The sequence below is a fragment of the Pipistrellus hanaki genome (assembly GCF_964339955.1).
Source record: "Pipistrellus hanaki genome assembly, chromosome: 2".
Lineage (NCBI taxonomy): Eukaryota > Metazoa > Chordata > Mammalia > Chiroptera > Vespertilionidae > Pipistrellus > Pipistrellus hanaki.
The window spans coordinates 175962135-175980750 of record NC_140504.1 but is presented as its reverse complement, the minus strand read 5'-3'; the positions used below and the strand labels follow the sequence as shown (position 1 = coordinate 175980750).

General features: G+C 43.8%; 1 protein-coding gene across 19 annotated transcripts in view; it reads left to right on the top strand.

The window, feature by feature from the left end:
• MACF1 (microtubule actin crosslinking factor 1) overlaps positions 1-18616 on the top strand; it is a 333277-nt gene that overhangs the window by 146840 nt on the left and 167821 nt on the right. For 10 of the 19 annotated variants that reach the window (XM_084873244.1, XM_084873261.1, XM_084873250.1 and 7 more), the window contains 9 exons: positions 13386-13552; positions 14342-14454; positions 14557-14663; positions 15049-15168; positions 15318-15413; positions 16553-16680; positions 16764-16857; positions 17078-17232; positions 17881-18157. In XM_084873244.1, coding sequence (XP_084729370.1) covers positions 13386-13552; positions 14342-14454; positions 14557-14663; positions 15049-15168; positions 15318-15413; positions 16553-16680; positions 16764-16857; positions 17078-17232; positions 17881-18157 — 1257 coding nt within the window. Of the gene's footprint in view, positions 1-4528; positions 5645-13385; positions 13553-14341; positions 14455-14556; positions 14664-15048; positions 15169-15317; positions 15414-16552; positions 16681-16763; positions 16858-17077; positions 17233-17880; positions 18158-18616 lie in introns of those variants that run through there. The other 9 variants (XM_084873255.1, XM_084873257.1, XM_084873258.1 and 6 more) reach the window with 4 other exon arrangements.

Genomic DNA, 18616 nt, shown 5'->3' with positions numbered 1-18616 from the left:
AATGATAGGGATTCTTTTTATTTAAGTTTTTAGTTATGAAAATTTCAAGTACTCAGAAAAGTATATAACATCTTGGTGTGTGTGTTCACCTTCAAAATTAAACAAATGCTAATATTTTTTGTTACATTTTCTTCAGGTTTTTTTCTCTTTCTCTTTAAAGAAATAAAACATTTTAGATACAGCCAATTTTCTTGCTCCCTCCAACCCCCAGGTAAATACTGTCCTGAAGTTGATGGATGTCATTCCCATATATGCTTTAGAACTTTTCTGACAGAAGCGGTATTCATAAGCATTATGCGCTATAATTTGTTTTTATGTTGACCCAGAGAGTATCTTCTACATATTCTGCTTTTCCCCATCTAAACTCTGTTTTTGAGGTTTATTCATGTTGATAAAGGAGGACCTGATTTGTTCATCTTGGACTATAATGTGAATGGAGCCCCTGCCACTGTGCAACAGCTATTGTTTGGAGTCTATTATTTAATTGTATGAAGAAGGCATTCATTATTGCATTTAACATCTGCGAACATGTGTCCTTATGCATACAGGCAAGAGGGTGTTTTGGATAGACACACGGATTGTCATTGCTGGGTTGTACACATTCCTTTATTTTGCCAAATTACTCTCAGAAGCACTGCATGACTTACAGTGTTGTGTTGTATAACACCTACTACCACCTGACATATTTGTTGTGTGGATCCCCGCACTAGGATGCAAGTTTACTAACAGCAGGACTTTTGTCTCTTTTGTGTTCTGTGATTGGCATAGAATAGGCCTTCAGTATACGTTGAGTGAAGGAGTATTTTATGAATTTGATCTCAAAGAGTGTGGTAGGGTAGTCCAGAGAAATAGATTGTGATGTCTGTTTTCCTGTACCCATTTGCTGATGAGCAAACAAACAGAGACCAACTGACTTTTTTTGGTTTTACATCTAGATAAAGATAAGTTCTTGGAAGTCAGAATCTGAGGAAATTAGTTTTCCAACTCTCAGTTGTGTATTAAATACTAGTGTATATCTAGGACTTAAATGTAAAAACTTCAAGGAGTTCAGATCAGTTCAGATCAGAGTGGTCTTAGATGGGTGGACTTGAGGATTACTTTTTTGTGAGCTTTTCGGTGCTTAGTTCTTGGCAGATAGATGAGCACTGTGCGCGTCTGTGAATGAAGGAGAGAGCTCTTTCACTCTGGAGCAGGGGTCTTCAAACTATGGCCCGCGGGCCACATGCGGCCCGCAGAGGAGTCTGATCCGGCCCGCCAGGTTTTTTGGGCAGTGAGCGCAGCCGAGGTGTTACAGTAGGAATTAGTAGTTCATATAGTCCGGCCCTCCAGCTCTCTGAGGGACCGTGATCTGGCCCCCACTTTAAAAAGTTTGAGGACCCCTGCTCTGGAGTCTCACTCTGGCTGTCTTTGTGGGATTCCTATGGAAAGTAAACAGTTAATGAGAAAAAGCCAAAGGAGAAGTCAGGTTGAATAGGTAGGCCCTGCAGGTGCTTTCCCAGAAGGCCGCAGGCTACTTGTTGAGAGCTCAGCTAAATGAGAGGAGACCCAGGGAGAGGTTGGTGATCAGAGTGGACGTGGTTAAGTAGCAGAAAAAGAAGCGCCCAACCATTGGGCCTTAGACATGCCTTTTCCTTAGAGCCCAGTCAAGAGAGAGTCTGTTAGGCCCTGGTGGGTGGCGGTGGTGGAGGAGTGTCTTTTAGCTCCAGGAATAAATGGGAAACAAAGGGGTTTACTGTAGAGCAGGCACTGAGCCAAGCACTTTGTAGACATGACCTCATTCGCCTTTTCTACAACCCCATTTAGTAGTTGGTGGTGTTCAGATTTTACAGGCAAGGAAACGGAATCACCTAGCAAGTTAAGCTGCGTTAACTGCTAAATTAACAGAGCTGGGGATTGATCCTGGGTCTGCCTTAGTAAAATCCCTCTGCTCCTTTCCTAGACCAGTATTTCTTTGGAGCAGAAGGAAATAAAGCCTGATTTGTCTGACATATGCAAAAGTTTAAAAAGAAAATCCTCCCAGGTCAACCAGAGGACTTGTGTACATGCATATAAGCCTAACCAATGGACACAGACACCGGGGGGTGAGGGCACGAGTGGGGGAGTTGGGGGGACAATGGGGGATAAGGACACATATGTAATACCTTAATCAATAAAGAAAAAATAAAAAAAGAAAGAAAATGCTCCCAAAACCAATGTGCACCGTAATGTCAGGATTCTCCGAAAAACCTACAGTAGCAACAGTCATATTAAACAGCTGTCTCTTTTGGCCCTGAGTTGATCAATTTCAGGAATTTGGTTTGCTTGTATTTCATGAATAAAATTCAAGCTTAGCCCTTAAGATAGGCATCTTAAAAGTTCCAGTTCTATTGGTTGAAGGAATGAAGGCCTGGTGCCTGCCTAGAGAATTGCATCGGAATGCCAGATTTTTGGTGAGCAAATGCTGTCTGGCAGCCTGATAAGGTTGATGTCGCAGGCTGAGCTCCTTGTCTTGTTGCTTGCTGTGGCCTGCGATGGCCATGAGGTGGTGCTGCAGCTTTGCAGTTGGCAGAGGCTGAGGGAGAGCTGACACTGCAGCTGTGAAGCAGGGGTTGTCAGCAGGGCCTCAGGAGTGATTGTGTGGGAGCTGTTGATATAGGGCTTCTCGTTGCTCTCTTTTGTGAGGGTGACTTCTCAGTGTCCAGGAGAGGTGGGTAGAACTATACTGATATAACTATTATATTTAGGGCTGATGTAGCCAGCGCTAGGTAGGCTGCTTCTCGCTGTGTGGGCTGGATCCTTTTGGCAGAGACGAAATAACTGCAACTGAAGAAACTCACGTAACCTCTTCTACTCAATTCGGAGCCCTTTGGGTGGCGGTGGTGTGTCATCTGTCAGGCACTATACTGAAAATTGGGGTGCACAAACCCCAGTGACATAACAGGGTGACTTCTTTTTCTAAAATATATTTTATGGATTTTTTTACAAAGAGGAAAGGAGAGGGATAGAGAGTTAGAAACTTTGATGAGAGAGAATCATCGATCAGCTACCTTTTGCACACCTCCTACTGGGGATGTGCCCGCAACCCAGGTACATGCCCTTGACCAGAATAAAAACCGGGACCTTTCAGTCCGCAGGCCCATCTCTATCCACTGAGCCAAACTGGTTTCGGCAACAGGGTGACTTTTGAATCCAACTTCTTCTAGACCTAGTCTTCACATTTCCTGCCCTATTGCAATTTAAGGAACAACCATCCAGGCTCATTTTAGCAACTTCCTCCCTTGCTCCTAAATAGCAAGTGTTACCTCTTTGTTTGAACCCTGGGTCCAAGTGAGTCTACTAGCCAATTCAGAACGGTGGGGGACCTTCTTGTTTTATGTAAGCAAGTTCAGACTTCCATCCCTGCCACAATTAGAGCTCGTGTGATGGGATTGATCTTAAAAATCTTAAACAGCAATTCAGGTTCTGGCTTTGCCACTTACTAGCTGTGTAGCCTTGAGCAAACTAATCAACTTTCTTAAGGCTCCTGTCAAATGTAAAATAATAGTTTTGACCTTTTATGGTTACTATGAGAATTAAATAAGATAATCCATAGCTTAGCACAGGGCTTAGCCCAGAACCAATGCTGAGGTAGTTAGCTGTCAGCAGCAGCAGCGGCAGCACCACGTCCTCACATAGCCTTCCTGATGTATTTGGAAGTGGTGTCCTTCTTACCTAGTGGTTCAGATCCTGCACTCAGAGCTGGTTTCCAGGTTTTTCCTGTGTGTCATTGGTCAGCAGATTTAACAGGTATTTCTCTCTCTCTTTCTATTTCCCTCCCTCCCTCCCTCCCTCCCTCCCTCCCTCCCTCCCTCCCTCCCTCAAATCTGCCTCCACCCAACACTGCACAGCCAGTGAATTTCCCATCGCTGAGGCTACATCTTTAAAGCCTGTGCTTTTTAACTCTGAGAATTAGGCTCTAGTCTCTCTTAGGTTATAATTTGGTTAAAATAATTTTATTTCTGACCAGAAAAAAATAGAGAATATGTCTATCTTATGGACATCTTGGTACAACAATTGAAATCTGTTTCCTTTCAGAGTCTGGGGGCCATAATTGCAGCATCCCCAGCCCTTGGCCCTTCCATTCCTGGTTGGTTCCAGTGCTGGTTTGCTTTTTCCCCTTTTACTCCTCCTCCTCCTTCTTCCTTCACATTACCTTCTCCCGTGGCCTCTCCTCTTCCCCCTCCCTTTTCCCTTTACTCTTACAATCTCCCCCTGCTCCTCTCCCTCCCTGATTTCTCCCCTCCCCTGGTTTCTAGCTCCTTTTTGCTTTCTGTTTGTGTGTCGGAGGGCAGTGCTCCAATTACCTCATATTTGGAGAGATGAAGCTGCAGCCAATCCGGTTTCTGTCTGCTTTTAGGTCAAGTGATTTCTGAACTGCAGTGAGATGCTTTGAATTTGTCTTGTTGCAGCTCTGAGCCTGTAAGATGGCTGTCTGAATCGGCAGCGGCTGGGAGAGACAGAGAGGCGGGGAGGGAGGGAGACAGAATCGGAAGGATTGCCGGCACAGTGCATGTTTTTAAATGTGCATCGAATCCGATGAAGCCACGGTTGGGATTTCTCTGGGATCCCAGGACTGGCTCAGCTGCGTTTTTGCTGAGATTAGGAGAGGAGAGCAATGGGAAATTCACTGGGCTGTGTTAAGGAGCCAAAAAATTCCGTAGCTATTCCCGAGAAGGCTCCTCTATCTCCTAAGAAAAGGGTTCGGTTCAAAAGGAAGTGGAGGGGGAAGAAAACGCCTACTCCAGAGGCATCCCCTGAGGAAGAACCCTCGGAAGGAGCAGGAGCGGGAGTCGTTGAAGAAACAGAAGCCCTGAGGAAGTTAACAGTGAGGCTCCAGGAGGAGGAGGGAGTGGGAGGGGCAGAGCATCCCCCTGCAGACATTTCAGCGCCTGAGGACGCGGCCCCGGGCTCAGGAGCCGGCGATCCCGGCATGATCCTGCAGGTGAAGGAGAGATTCCAGGGGGAGATCCAGACTGCCCACCTTTTGCTAGCAAATGACTCATCAGCTGCCGGAGGGGTCTGGGATTCCCCGGAAGAGGGGATGACTGTCATCGCTCACCTGCTGGATAACCCAGCAGAGAGGAACTGTGAGAAGTCGGTGAGCCAACTGGTGGAATTTCCGAGGACGGCATCCTGCAGCAGCCGGGCTGTGCTGCTGCCTTTGCAGGGAGAGGCTGCCGTGGAGACAGCAGACAGCCTGCCGGGATGTCCGAGCAGCACCGTCCCCAACAGCACAGGAAATGGAGACCAGCTTCCAGAGGGCTGGAGTGTACGGAGAGGACCCAGGGGGATTTTAAGTGCCTCCGAGACAGGTTCCTGGGTTGCAGAGCATTCTGTCCTTCCATCACTGTCGGGGCAGTCGAGGGGCCACAGAGGCGCAGAGCCTGCCCACATGGGTCGAGTGCCCCACGAGGGTCCCAGACTGCCTGCTTCTCAGAGTGATCTGTCCATCAGCGGCATGACCGGGAGCATCCTGCCCTCCTCTGGCTATGGCAGCAGTGGGCCGCACTTAGGTGGCATCCGGCCTAAAGATCCAGAACCGGAAAAGAGCCCCGTGTCCTTCTCAGAAGAGGACGGCACCCTTTCTTTGGAGGCAAGCCACACCCCGTCGTGGGGTCTGGAGGAGGTAGGTGGCCTGTCCCAGGGAGATGCAAGCAGCTGTTTGGAATCCTGGCCCAAAGCTTATTGAAGTGGAGTGGAGTGAGCAGTGAGGATCTTGGGGCTTCTTCTCCAACTTGGGCTGATGTCAGGGACTGGGAGTTCGTGGCTGCTGGGCTTGGCAAACAGTCTGCCTGAGGTCTGCCCCTGGATGCCTGGAGCCAAACCTTGTCTCTGGGGAGTCCCTAATTCCGGGTAACGGAGCAGCACAGTTGCTTGAGCTTTCTGGTGGGGCAGTCTCAAGGTGCATTGCCAGTTAGTGCTTGCTCTCGGGCAGGTCTGTTTATCAGCCTCCCGCACAAGGAGTTTGTGGGGTAGAGTCTCTGAGATGAGTGGAGAAGGGGTGAGGAATGTTGAAGGCGGAGGAGCTGACTTCAGTGTAATTGCTCTCATGACGTTCTTACCAGAGCTGATGCAACCCCACTCCTCGGGGACACAGCTAGTGACAACACTCATTCAGTATTTGTAGAGGAGGCAGGGATAGTGGTCCTTCGGTTCCTAGTTCCTGCATCAGATGAGAGGGACATAGAGTGATCCGGAGATTAATCCAGAGAGGCGTTTAGGGCAGTTTGAAGGTTTGAGGCTCGAAAAAGTTGGTTTTTGGATTGGACTTGTTTATGGCTCCGACAGGTTTTTGTTTGTGAAGTATATGTGTGTGTGTGTGTGTGTGTGTGTGTGTGTGTGTGTGTATGAAGGCATTGGTGGTGGCAGTAGTGATGGTGCTGGGAATGTTTTTAGGATCACGGAGCAAGTAAGAATTCAAGAGATCTGAACCCTGAGAGGGAAGGAGGACTCAGCAAGGTGGCCCGTGACTGAAGTTATAACGCAGCAGTGACCAAAGAACTTTGGTTGGCATGTCACCCTCTGCACAGAAATAAACACTTCAGGATCCCAGAGCAGCAAGAGGCGGGAGGTGAAGTAGGGCAGCCGCCTTGATGTCTGCACAATAGGGACGTGGCCTACCTGCTGGTGCCTGCTTATCCCCGCAGCACCAGGCGGGAGGGACCACACTTTAAGCTGATGTGTTTACAGAGTCCTCTTCGGGGGAGAGTTTCCTGCACAAATAGGCCCATCTCAGTGCCCTTGTATTACAGAGTTTGGAGGCTCCCAACAGTTGCAGGGGTCAGTGGCCACTGAAAAATATTCATTATATGGCTAGGCAAGAGGCCTCCCTGGACTTTCCCATATAAAAGTGTATGCGTGTGTGCGTGTGTATGTGGGAAGGAAGGTAACCAGGTTGCTGGGGTGGGGTGTACAAGTATTTGAGTTTCATTAAATAAGAAAAAATATCAAAGTCAGCTTTCATCTTTGTATGGAATGGATCCAGAGTAGTTGGGGATAAAACCAACTGCTGAACTGGTTGCTCTTTTGATACTACTAGCATTGAGTTGAAGTTGTGGAGGCATCATAATATTTTAGGATTCATGCTCATAAATGAGAGAGATTTTTAGAAAGTTAGGAGCATAACATTGTAAGGGAAATCAGTTCTAGATAATGGACTGCAGGTGACCGTGGCACTTTTAGTATGGGATTTCCTCACTGGGAGGGAAGGTTCTTAAAGAAAAGGTTGGCCCGGCAGGCGTGCGTGGCTCAGTGTTGAGCATCAGGAGGTCACTATGACCTCCACTAGGAACCAGAGGTCAGGGTTTGATCTCCAGTCAGGACACATGCCCAGGTTGTGGGCTTGATCCCCAGTGTGGGTGTGCAGGAGGCAGCCGATCAATGAGTCTCTCTCATCAGTGATGTTTCTATTTCTCTCTCTCTTTTCCTGCCTCTCTGAAATCAATGCAAATATATTTTTTAAAAAAGGAAGGAAAGGAAGGAGGAAGGAGGGAGGGAGGAAGGAGGGGAAAAATAGGTGGGAGAAACCTTTGGACCATGATCAGTAGTTTGGCTGTATTGAGAGTGGAGTGATTGTTTTGCTGTTCAGTATGTTTTGTGTGCTTTTTGTTTTCAATATGTTAGAGCAGTAACCCTCTTCAGAAAATAATTCAAGTTCCAGAGAAGTGTCTGTCCTTGGCATAACTCGGGCCATATAGTCTCTCCTGTTGGTCAGTCCAGACGCAGGGGTCTTCAAACTACGGCCTGCGGGCCACATGCGGCCCGCAGAAGACTCTGATCCGGCCCGCCAGGTTTTTCGGGCAGTGAGCGCAGCCGAGGTGTTACAGTAGGAATTAGTAGTTCATATAGTCCGGCCCTCCAGCTCTCTGAGGGACCGTGATCTGGCCCCCACTTTAAAAAGTTTGAGGACCCCTGGTCCAGAGCATGGTAATGGGACTAGGCTGTGGCTGGACATACACTTTGCAGTGGGTTTTGGTTCTTTTCAGGATAGAAAGAAATGGAAACTCATTATTTCTGCAGGTTTTATTTATTTATTTATTTATTTTTAAATGTATTTTTTATTTTATTTTATTGATTTTTCACAGAGAGGAAGGGAGAGGGATAGATAGCTAGAAACATCGATGAGAGAGAATCATCGACCAGTTGCCTCCTGCACACCCCCTACTGGGGATGTGCCTATAACCAATGTACATGCCCTTGACCGGAATCGAACCTGGGACCTTTCAGTCCGCAGACCGACGCTCTATCCACTGAGCCAAACCGGTTTCGGCTATTTCTGCAGGTTTTAGATAAAAGAGAACTGGTCTGCTTTCTGCTCATCTGATATAGTTGATTCTCTCCTTGTCAAAAAAGAGTTAACACAGAAGCAGGCTGGCAGGGGTCAGCTGGCAAGAATGGTTTCAGAGTGACAAGTAGATGAGGATTTAGAGCTGGATAAGAGTGGGTTAACAGCATTGCACTTTGATGTCAGACCGAGGCCTTCTCTGGCCCATTCCTTCTCTCAGGAGAACTTCCTACTCCATCAATATCCACAATACCTGGCTTTTTGGAACAAGGAAAATTGTTGAAAATCCCATCCTCCTCCCTATCTTGGCTCCCACTGCCAAGTTTCTGCCCACACTGTTAGTGGATTCTATTGAATAAAGAATTTGGCTCTATTCCAATGTCCTTGTCACACACCCTATAGATTCTACAATCTCGGGTGATAGTGAGATCTTTAACTGGGGGCTGGTAATGCTGAGGAAGAGATCGGTTGGTATATTATTTTCTGGGCCCATTCTTTCAGTTTATAAGTATCCCTTTCTGAGTTCTCCTTAGTTATAGGGAAAGTTCTTTTACTAATACTGATTTTGTATTGCAAGAAGAGAGCAAAATTAACTAGATACTATTGTAGGAATGTAGCAGTTAAAATTATAGTTAAGAGTTTTATTTAAAAAAGGATTTTTTTTCTTTTTAAAAATTTTTTACTTAAAAGGAATAATCATTTTGTAGGTATAACAATGGTGGTATGATTATATTAAAAAGAGTGCTTATCTTTTAGAGATACATACTGAAGTGTTTATGGAAGAAATGATCTATTTGGAATTTGCTTCATAATAATAGAGGATGGATGAAGTGGGTAGAGTATAGATGAAACAGGATAAGTATGAGTTGATAATGGCTGAAACTGGGTTATGGGTACAGTCTGTCTTTTTTTGTATGCATTTTTAATTTTTCATTCCAAATGGAAAGTTAAGAATACTGCATATACAAAAAAAAAAAAAGATGAATATCTAAAATACAGGAAGTGTGGTGTAGGAGTAGTGGTTATGAGTGTGGAGCTAAGTTGGGATTTTTGCTCTACTACTCACTAGCACTATACCTTGGAGCAGGTCACTTAACTTCTGTGATATAATTTCCTCATTTGTAAAATGAGTATAAATATAGTATATACTTTGTGGGAATTACATTTAGTAGAATTGAAAACTATCGATATTCTATGACCTAGGATTTCCATTCTAGTTATTATATTCCCTAGAGGGAGCTTCAAGATTGGAATACTGACCCCCGACCTTATCTGAGTCTGATGTTGGTTAAACATAGCTGTCATTAGATACCTCTATCCAGGCATTTTTCATGAATAACTGTTCTGTACCCTCTTCTGCTCTCAAGTGAAAGTTTTTAAAGTCTGGTGCCTTCTCTGTTATGGGATGAGGTCAGCTAGAAACTTCAGGACATGAGAATCAAGTATCTGTTCATTACACCTAGTCTCAGCCCCTGAGAGTTATATATATATGGGCTTATCCACCATACAAACCCCTCAGCCTGGTGTTCCAACCACACCTACTACCTCATCCTCTAGCTAATCTTTTCTCCTATATCAGTTGCCAATTTGTACCTTCTTAACAGGTCAACCCCTTAATCATCTACTATTCCTGTTTTAACTTATTTCAACTTCCAATCTTTGTATCTACTTTCTGCTTAGAATTCATTTCCTCTTTCTCTTCCTCTGTTCTATAATATCCTTCAAGTATGAGATGAAATCATACCTCTTTAAGAAATACTTTTTTATCACTTCAATCCATACTTAGTATCCATTCTGCTAAGATCCTCTTTTGGATATCATCATATGCTATATTATTGTTGATCTTTTGGATCTTAAATAATATGTAACTTTTTCATGTAATCTACCACATATGACTAAAAATAAGGTAAGACTTTTTTTCCCTCTGGAAATTAGCCCTCAGAAAAAAAGAGATTCTTTTTATAAAGTCAAATACAATTGTCAGTCAGTGAAATCATAGTCATTTCATGGAAAAGGATGAATGAATTTGGGTCACCATCTACTAGTTCAGTTTACTAGTATATAAATTTTTATAGAGATCAATTGACATAATTGATTAAACAAAAAGGAGAGACCAAAAATTTAAGAAAGTTTTAGTTGCTGTTCTTAGGAATTTAACCTCCTAATTTGAGGTGTTAAAGATAATTATATATAAGTAGTAATCACATTAAAAACTTAAAAAAATTACTCGTATTTATAAAACACCCTCAGACAACAAGTGGTCACATTACAGAAATCATAAGTAAGCACCAATAGAATGAATGAAACCAAAACTAATCCAGTGTTATGCAACTGAATTCTTGTGGCTGGGAGTGAAATTTCCAGTGACTGCATGGATTTAAGAGGTGCTGTATCCCTGAAATCTTAGAAATGTAGAAGATGTTTTCTAGAATGTTCAAACGACAGCTTTATTTTGTTAAGTAGATTTATTGGTGGGAAAGACATTGATGTCAAAGATGCAGAGTTTGAATAACATGGTTTTATGAAATGTAAAAGTGAAAAAGCGTTAAACTGATGCATTACAGCCCTAGCTGGTTTGGCTCAGTGGATAGAGCGGCGGCCTGTGGACTGAAGGGTCCTGGGTTTGATTCCAGTCAAGGACACTTCCCCGGGTTGTGGGCTCCATCCCAGTAGGGGCATGCAGGAGGCAGCCAGTCAGTGATTCTCTCTCATCATTGATGTTTCTATCTCTCCTTCACCCTTCCTCTCAAATCAATAAAAATGAATATTAAAACAAGAAAAAAATTAATGTATTAGCTATATCACTTAATTTTAAACAATTGTATGTGTAAGTAAATTTTAATTAGTGTATGTATTCAGGAGAACCACAGAGTTTCCCTTCTCCCATCCTTTTCTTCCATTCACCTGTTACCATTTGGGAAAGTTTGGCGACTGCCTTATTTCAGCCAGATACGGCATGTCTTAACTAAGAACTTGCAGAGCCCTGCCCCCCCCCCCCCCTTTTCACCTGGCTAACTTCTACTTATATCTTAAAACTCCCGCATAGATGTTATTGTCTCAGAGAAGTTCCTTGGAATTGCTAGTTGGGTCACTTGCTTATCTCTGTATTGTCTCCTCTACTAAATGGCTTGAACTTGAAGCTCATGGTTGTGCTTTTATCTTGAGATACCAAGAACTTAAACACAGCTCCTTGAACATAGTTGTTGATTGCTCGAGAAATAACAACAGAATAAATAAATGGTGTTATGCTTTTTTTGTTCTTTGTGGTGCCTGGAATTGTGTTAAGCACAGATGAGTTGTTTAGTAAATACTTGTCAAATTATTAAGAACTAATGAAGTTACTAGATATGTTTCGGAAAAGGAATGAATCCAGCCTTCACGCAGTAGGCATGCATGGTCTCTGGAATGGCAGCGAGGCTGCTCTCCCTGCGGAAGGCTGCCTTTTAAAATCCAGAGGAGGGAGAGAGCTCCCCGACACGGAAGCTGGTTTCTGCATTTGGCAGATTAAGGTAAAAGCTTCTGTGTATTCCAAAGGACAGCACTGTGCACACCATGTGTGAGTATTAAATGAAGAGGGACAAACGCCAAATTTAATTCCTGAGATGGCTGTGACAATAATCCCATTTTTCTCATTCAGCTCACAGTCTAGGAAGAGCCTTAATCCAACCTTCCAGGGATCCAAACACTTCCCTGTCTCATTAAAGTTTTGTAGAAAATCCCAAGGAAAGCTGTTCATTGAACCATTTTCAGTGCAATATACAAAGATACTGTGATTGGCAGATAGGTAATGCTATCAGAGACTGACTGTGGTTGTACTGGACATACAATCATGCAATGTCAATTAACTGAAATTTCTTTTTTGAGTAAAAAAACACAAAAACTCATTTTGTTTATTCAAGTTCTACCCCTTTTAACTTCAACAAATCTATTTCCTGTGCCCAACAATGTGTTGCCTTCATATGTATGTGAAGTGGCTATAGTGGAAGTACTGGGATAGGTCACTGGTGAGGGGGGACCTAGTCATTGAAACAATAGCTCGAAATGTGAGGGAGAACTGGAGTAGAATTGGCACCAGGGAGGGGCTGTTTTCACCGGACTTACAGGATGATGGCTTGGGTGCTGCTATCCGTTATTGTTGGGTCCTCAGCTTTGCAATCCTGTAGCTGCCCCTCACCCACGGTACTTGGAGTTGATAGAGTTTTAGGGGAAGACTTATAGTGCGATAATACTTGTTAGAGATTGATTTATGCCACTTAATTAATTTATAATAAGAATAAAAAATTATTGAAAAGTATCCTTGGGTGAGGATTAACAAACAAAAAAAGAATTTAACTGCCCAGTTATACGGTATTTGAAATGGCTACTCTGCATTTTGTTGCTTTAGGATATTATATGGGAAAGACATAATAATCTGAAGGAAGTCAGATGAATATGGAGTCAGAGCAGGGAGGTGGTGGGTGGAGGATGGATTTGTAGGATGAATTTATCAACTGGCATTGTCAAAGTTTGGCAGCCTGATTGAAAAGTATCTGTTAAGGGACAAAAATCTTAGAATGTGCTAGGTAGACCACCATTTTACTGTCAAAATCTTAGAGGCAATACTTACTGATTTCCCCTTTCAGGACTCCATGCAGGTACCCATATTCTTTCATTCTCATAGCCTTTCTCTGGACATCTTAGTAAGAGTAGCCTGCAGCTTTCCTTCATACTCAATAAAGTATTAGTAAAAGTCTCTAGCCCTGGTGTTTTTTTGTCGTACCCCCCCCCCCCAAATTTTTAAATTATCTTCTGCTGATGTTTAACCTATTATGAGTTGAGTTTATAAAGTTAGTATTCAGAGTCTCAAAAGTGCCTGTTGTCGATTGTCCCTGTACTGACCATAGGGAGTGGCTATAGTGAAAGTACTGGGATAGGTCACTGGTGAGGGGTGGTGACCTAGTCATTGAAACAGTAGCTGGTTACTCCCTGCTGCACCTAATGGGGATGTGGGATGTCTGAGAGACCATGCCTTCCCTGCCCACACCTCCTTCTAAGAGCCGGGTGTCTGGAGAGAGAAGGTTACTCCATGTCCTATCTTTGGCAGATCTCTGACATCTACATTAGTGGAGAGTCCGGGGACATGTCAGCCAAGGAGAAGCTGCTCCTATGGACCCAGAAGGTGACAGCTGGTTACACAGGAATCAAGTGCACCAACTTTTCCTCCTGCTGGAGTGACGGGAAGATGTTCAACGCACTTATTCATCGATACAGGTAGGTGCAGTAGAATTTCAGTATGCTTGGAGGGGCTTCTTCTCATCTCTTGTTTGTAATTAATGATTATGTCACTTTCCCCCTCAACCAAGAATCAAGAATCTGATTCATTGTATTCACTTAAAAGAGGAATGTGTACTGAACTCCTAGTGTTCTAGGCACTGGACACAAATAGCAGTGAACAAAACAGCAGAAGTTCTTGCTTTCATGGAGGTTATTTGTTTATTAGGCAACATACAAATGCATGTTTGCTGTCCTACAGTGGTAAGTGCAATGGAGGGATAGAGAGTGACAGATGGGGGTTGTGGTATTTTGCACAGAGAGTCAGAGATGGTCTCTGATGAGGATGTTGGAGCAGAGCCGTGAGGGCGTGAGTTATGCAGGCCTCTAGGGGGCAGAGTGTTTCAGTTGGAGGAAGTAGTGAGTACAAAGGGCCTGATATGGAGGCTTGCTTAGAGAGCTGAGGAAGAGCTGGCTGGAATGAGATTTGCGAGGAAGACAGGAATTTTTGAATGACAAAAATAAAAATTAATACACTTTTAGTAGTCATAAACATGCCCCCCAATTTTCACTCTGTAGTAGCTTATGATACCTTTCCCATGAAATACAACAAGGCTCCTGCTGTGTACGTTTTGAATCAGGGAGTACGGGGCCCCTGGAGTGCAGTTGAAAATGGAATTAGTACTAGGCACTTTTAAGAGTAAGGAAGTAGGCTACCCATGTTCTTTGTGTGAACTCACGTGTGGCGTGTAGACAGAGACTTTCCATGTGTGTTGGTGACTTTTACAGGCCTGATCTGGTGGACATGGAGAGGGTACAGATCCAGAGTAACCGCGAGAACCTGGAGCAGGCTTTCGAAGTGGCAGAAAGACTGGGCGTCACCCGGCTGCTGGATGCCGAAGGTGAGAGTGGACCCCCGTTAAGTATGTTTGGCAATATTTACTGTTCCTTCTCCTGGTGGGTTCCTTTGTTCTGACTCAGACATTTCTTACCCTTCCTCTCAGATGTGGATGTGCCATCTCCAGATGAAAAGTCTGTAATCACTTACGTGTCTTCAATTTATGATGCCTTCCCTAAAGTCCCTGAGGGTGGAGAAGGGATCAGTGCTACGGTAAAAGAACACTTAAAATACCTTCTGACTTTGATTTGTTTGGGTAGAATGTATTGACTCAACCATATTTCTCACAGTATACAGAACATTTTTAGACAGAGCAAAGTGAATCTACACCGTATTCATACACGGTCATTGTCCTTGGTCCCTGGGAGTGAGTCTGTCACTAATTTTGTAGCATCTAGCCTAGACTATTCTAGGTGTCAGGAAATTGAATCCCATCTTGGGAGCCCTTGAGGAGCTTTGAAACTGGGACTCTGAGTGTTACACTGAACAGGAAAAGGATTTCATGTGGTTTGGGGTGGCCTGAGCTACTTTCTTATGTACTTGTTTTTCATACTGCTAATCAGAATGAAAATGTGTGGTATTTACCCTTTGACATTAGGAAGTAGACTCCAGGTGGCAAGAATACCAAAGCCGAGTGGACTCCCTCATTCCCTGGATCAAACAGCATACAATATTGATGTCAGATAAATCTTTCCCCCAGAACCCTGTTGAACTAAAGGTAAAATTATGGACTTGCATTGATTTTTTTATAAATTAATTCTGAGGAATAATTCTCGGAGCTGTTGCTGCTGGTTTCTGGGTGAGGTGGTACCAAAATTTGGGCCATATTGTTTGTATCTATTTATTCACCACATTTTAATTTTGTAGGCACTTTATAACCAGTATATACACTTCAAAGAAACAGAAATTCTGGCCAAGGAGAGAGAAAAGGCAAGAATTGAGGAATTGTATAAGTTATTGGAGGTAAGGAAGCTTATCCTTTCTTTGCTGAGACTTGGGGGTTGCTGGTTTGCTCTTTTGTTGTGTCTTTGTTAGACTTCCTGCATCTTCTTCCCAGCCTGCATAAACAGCAGTATGCTAGTATGACAAATCTGGCATCACTCTCAGCTGGTCTTGAAAATTTGTGGAAAGGGACAGTAGAAACCAACTACATTTTCTAAAGGGCCTATTGAAAAGCGAGATACATGTAGCACTGGCTATGTGACTCAGTTTATTGGGCATGTGCTATGCACCTAAAGGTTGCTGGTTCAATTCCCACAGCACATGCCTGTGTTGTGGGCACCATACCTGATAATGGGTTGTGCAAGAAGCAGCTGCTGGATGTTTCACTCTCACATCAATGTCTCCCTCCCTCCCTCCCTCCCTCCCTCCCTCCCTCCCTTCCACCCTCCCTCTCTCTCCCTCCATCCCCCCCTAAAAAGAAAACAAAACAAACAAAAAACAAAACAAAAAATATTTTTTTAAAAGTAACATACATTTATTCAGAAATTTAGAGGGTTTTAAAAAATATATATTTTATTGATTTTTTTACAGAAAGGAAGAGGGATAGAGAGTTAGAAACATCAATGAGAGAGAATCATTGATCAGCTGCCTTTTGCACACCCCCTACTGGGATGTGCCCACAACCAAGGTACATGCCCTTGACCGGAATCGAACCCAGGACCTTTCAGTCTGCAGGCCGATGCTCTATCCACTGAGCCAAACCAGTTTTGGCTGTGTGAGTTTTCTCATTTCTCAGAGAAACTAAATATTCCTTAAGATGGAAAGAAAAGAGACTTCCACTCACATTTTTATTCCTAGAGAATTTGGAGCTATAGAGATGAGCATTTGAATGGGGGTTATTGAGAGGACAGGAGGAGTTACGTAACATGTATCAGGAGTGGAAAGCTTTCGAGCAGGAGTCCCTGCATTTAGAGGTGATTATTTTGCTCTCACCGCAAGGAGGGGTACCGCTAAATATTCCTATGTGATCTCTTATGAGACAGTGGAAAAACTGTTAATTGGCTGGGTAAAGAAGCAAGAAGTGATGGCAAAGAATAAATTAAAACCAGGGTCTGGGGCATGGCTGTGCTTTGGACTAAAAGGATCTCTGGGTTTTTTAGGTGTGGATTGAATTTGGCCGAATTAAACTGCCTCAAGGATATCACCCTAATGATGTAGAAGAAGAGTGGGGAAAGCTCATCATCGAGATGCTAGAGCGAGAGAAATCACTTCGGCCAGCCGTGGAGAGGTGAGCCCCGAGCCTGAAGTGGATCTGACATTACTGGGCTGCTTTGGGTCCTACCCTTGACTGTGGTTTTGATCTTATTTTAGGCTGGAATTGCTGCTGCAAATTGCAAACAAAATCCAGAATGGTGCTTTGAACTGTGAAGAAAAACTGACACTAGCTAAGAACACACTGCAGGCTGTAAGTCTGTGACTGTTTTGTCTCACTTCTTGTGTCACGTTTTTCACTTCTCGCCCTGGGCTCCAGTAGTTGAAGTTAACATTTGAGGCATCTAGCTGTGCTACTTCCTTACTCTTGGAATTTCAGTGGCCCCTTGGCGCCCTAGTCCTAGTGGGTGGGAGCAGTGGGCGTGTTCCCACTCTTACTGTGTTCCCACTCTTACTCTCCCTTTCTCCCTCAGGACGCTGCTCACCTGGAGTCAGGACAACCAGTGCAGTGCGAGTCGGACGTCATCATGTACATTCAGGAATGCGAAGGTCTCATCAGGCAGCTGCAAGTGGATCTCCAGATCCTCCGGGATGAGAACTATTACCAGCTAGAAGAACTGGCTTTTAGGTGAGGAACATGGAACTCATATGGGAAGTTTGCTCACTGCTGAGGCTCATGGCTCAAGAGTCAGGTATTGAATTTTGTGACTTGACCTTAGAGTTCAGGAATACTACAGGTATTTTGGCTGGGAAATTCTCATGATGGAGGACAATTTCCCCTTATTGCAGGCCCTGCCCACTAAGTAAGTTTAGGGTTTCCTGATCATTGTGGTATCTTATAGCACCCCACATACTTCAGAGTGGCCTGCAGGGGTGGGTAGCAGGTCTGGTTTAGAATGCTGGGGATCTGATACGTCATGTTGTAGAGGGGGAAACCAGGACCCACAAAGGGGATGAAGATCACCACAACACATGGCTTATACAGAGCCAAGACTAAGACTTACATCTTCTGACCCCCTAATCTATTGTTTATTTTGTTATACCCCCTTCAAGTTATACACACAGCTATTTGCTTCCCTCTAGTTAACACTGTAATTTGATATTTGCCTCTCTGCCAGCTCTGTACAATGAAGATGTTAATAATATCACTTTCCATTCATATAAAACTTTCTCTTTCCTGATATCCTCATCCTTGTCAAATGGATAGGGAAGATTTTATTTTAAAAAGGACATTACAAATGTAAGTCTCCTCCTCCTTTCTCTTCTGACATTTCAGGGTTATGCGTCTGCAGGACGAGCTGGTCACCTTGCGCCTAGAGTGCACAAACTTGTATCGGAAGGGCCACTTCACTTCACTTGAATTGGTTCCACCCTCCACTTTAACCACTACTCACCTGAAGGCAGAACCCCTGACCAAGGGAACCCATTCTTCTTCTACCTCCTGGTTCCGAAAGCCCATGACTCGGGCTGAACTTGTGTCTATCTCATCCTCTGAAGATGAAGGCAATCTCCGATTTGTGTATGAGCTACTTTCTTGGGTAGAAGAAATGCAGGTGGGTGAATATTGCAAATGCTTGTACAGTGCACAGCAACTTATCTAAGAGGACCATGTTGCTCTGTGTCCCTTAATTATTGATGCTGTCTAGGACTCAGACCCCTGTTTTCTTAAATTTTAAATAGATTGGATCAGCTCACATCCTCAAAATTCCACACTGAATAGCATTGACCTTTCTAACTTAAAGCCATTAGAGAATTTGTTCCTTCAGCTAACTGTGCTACAAGTGGGAGCTTGTGGGAGAAGTTGCAGAGTCTATAAATCTCAGTTATTGTTTCTAAAATTTCCTCATTGGCAGAGAAGCTTATTCTTCACTTTTTGTGTTTGGCCATAACTTTTACATTTAAGCAAGGCTTCTTTGTTTCACAATTCTAAGGGGCACTTAAAAAGAAAACTATTTTTCAATTACAGTTGACATGATATTATAGTATTAGTTTCAGGTGTACAGCATAGTGAG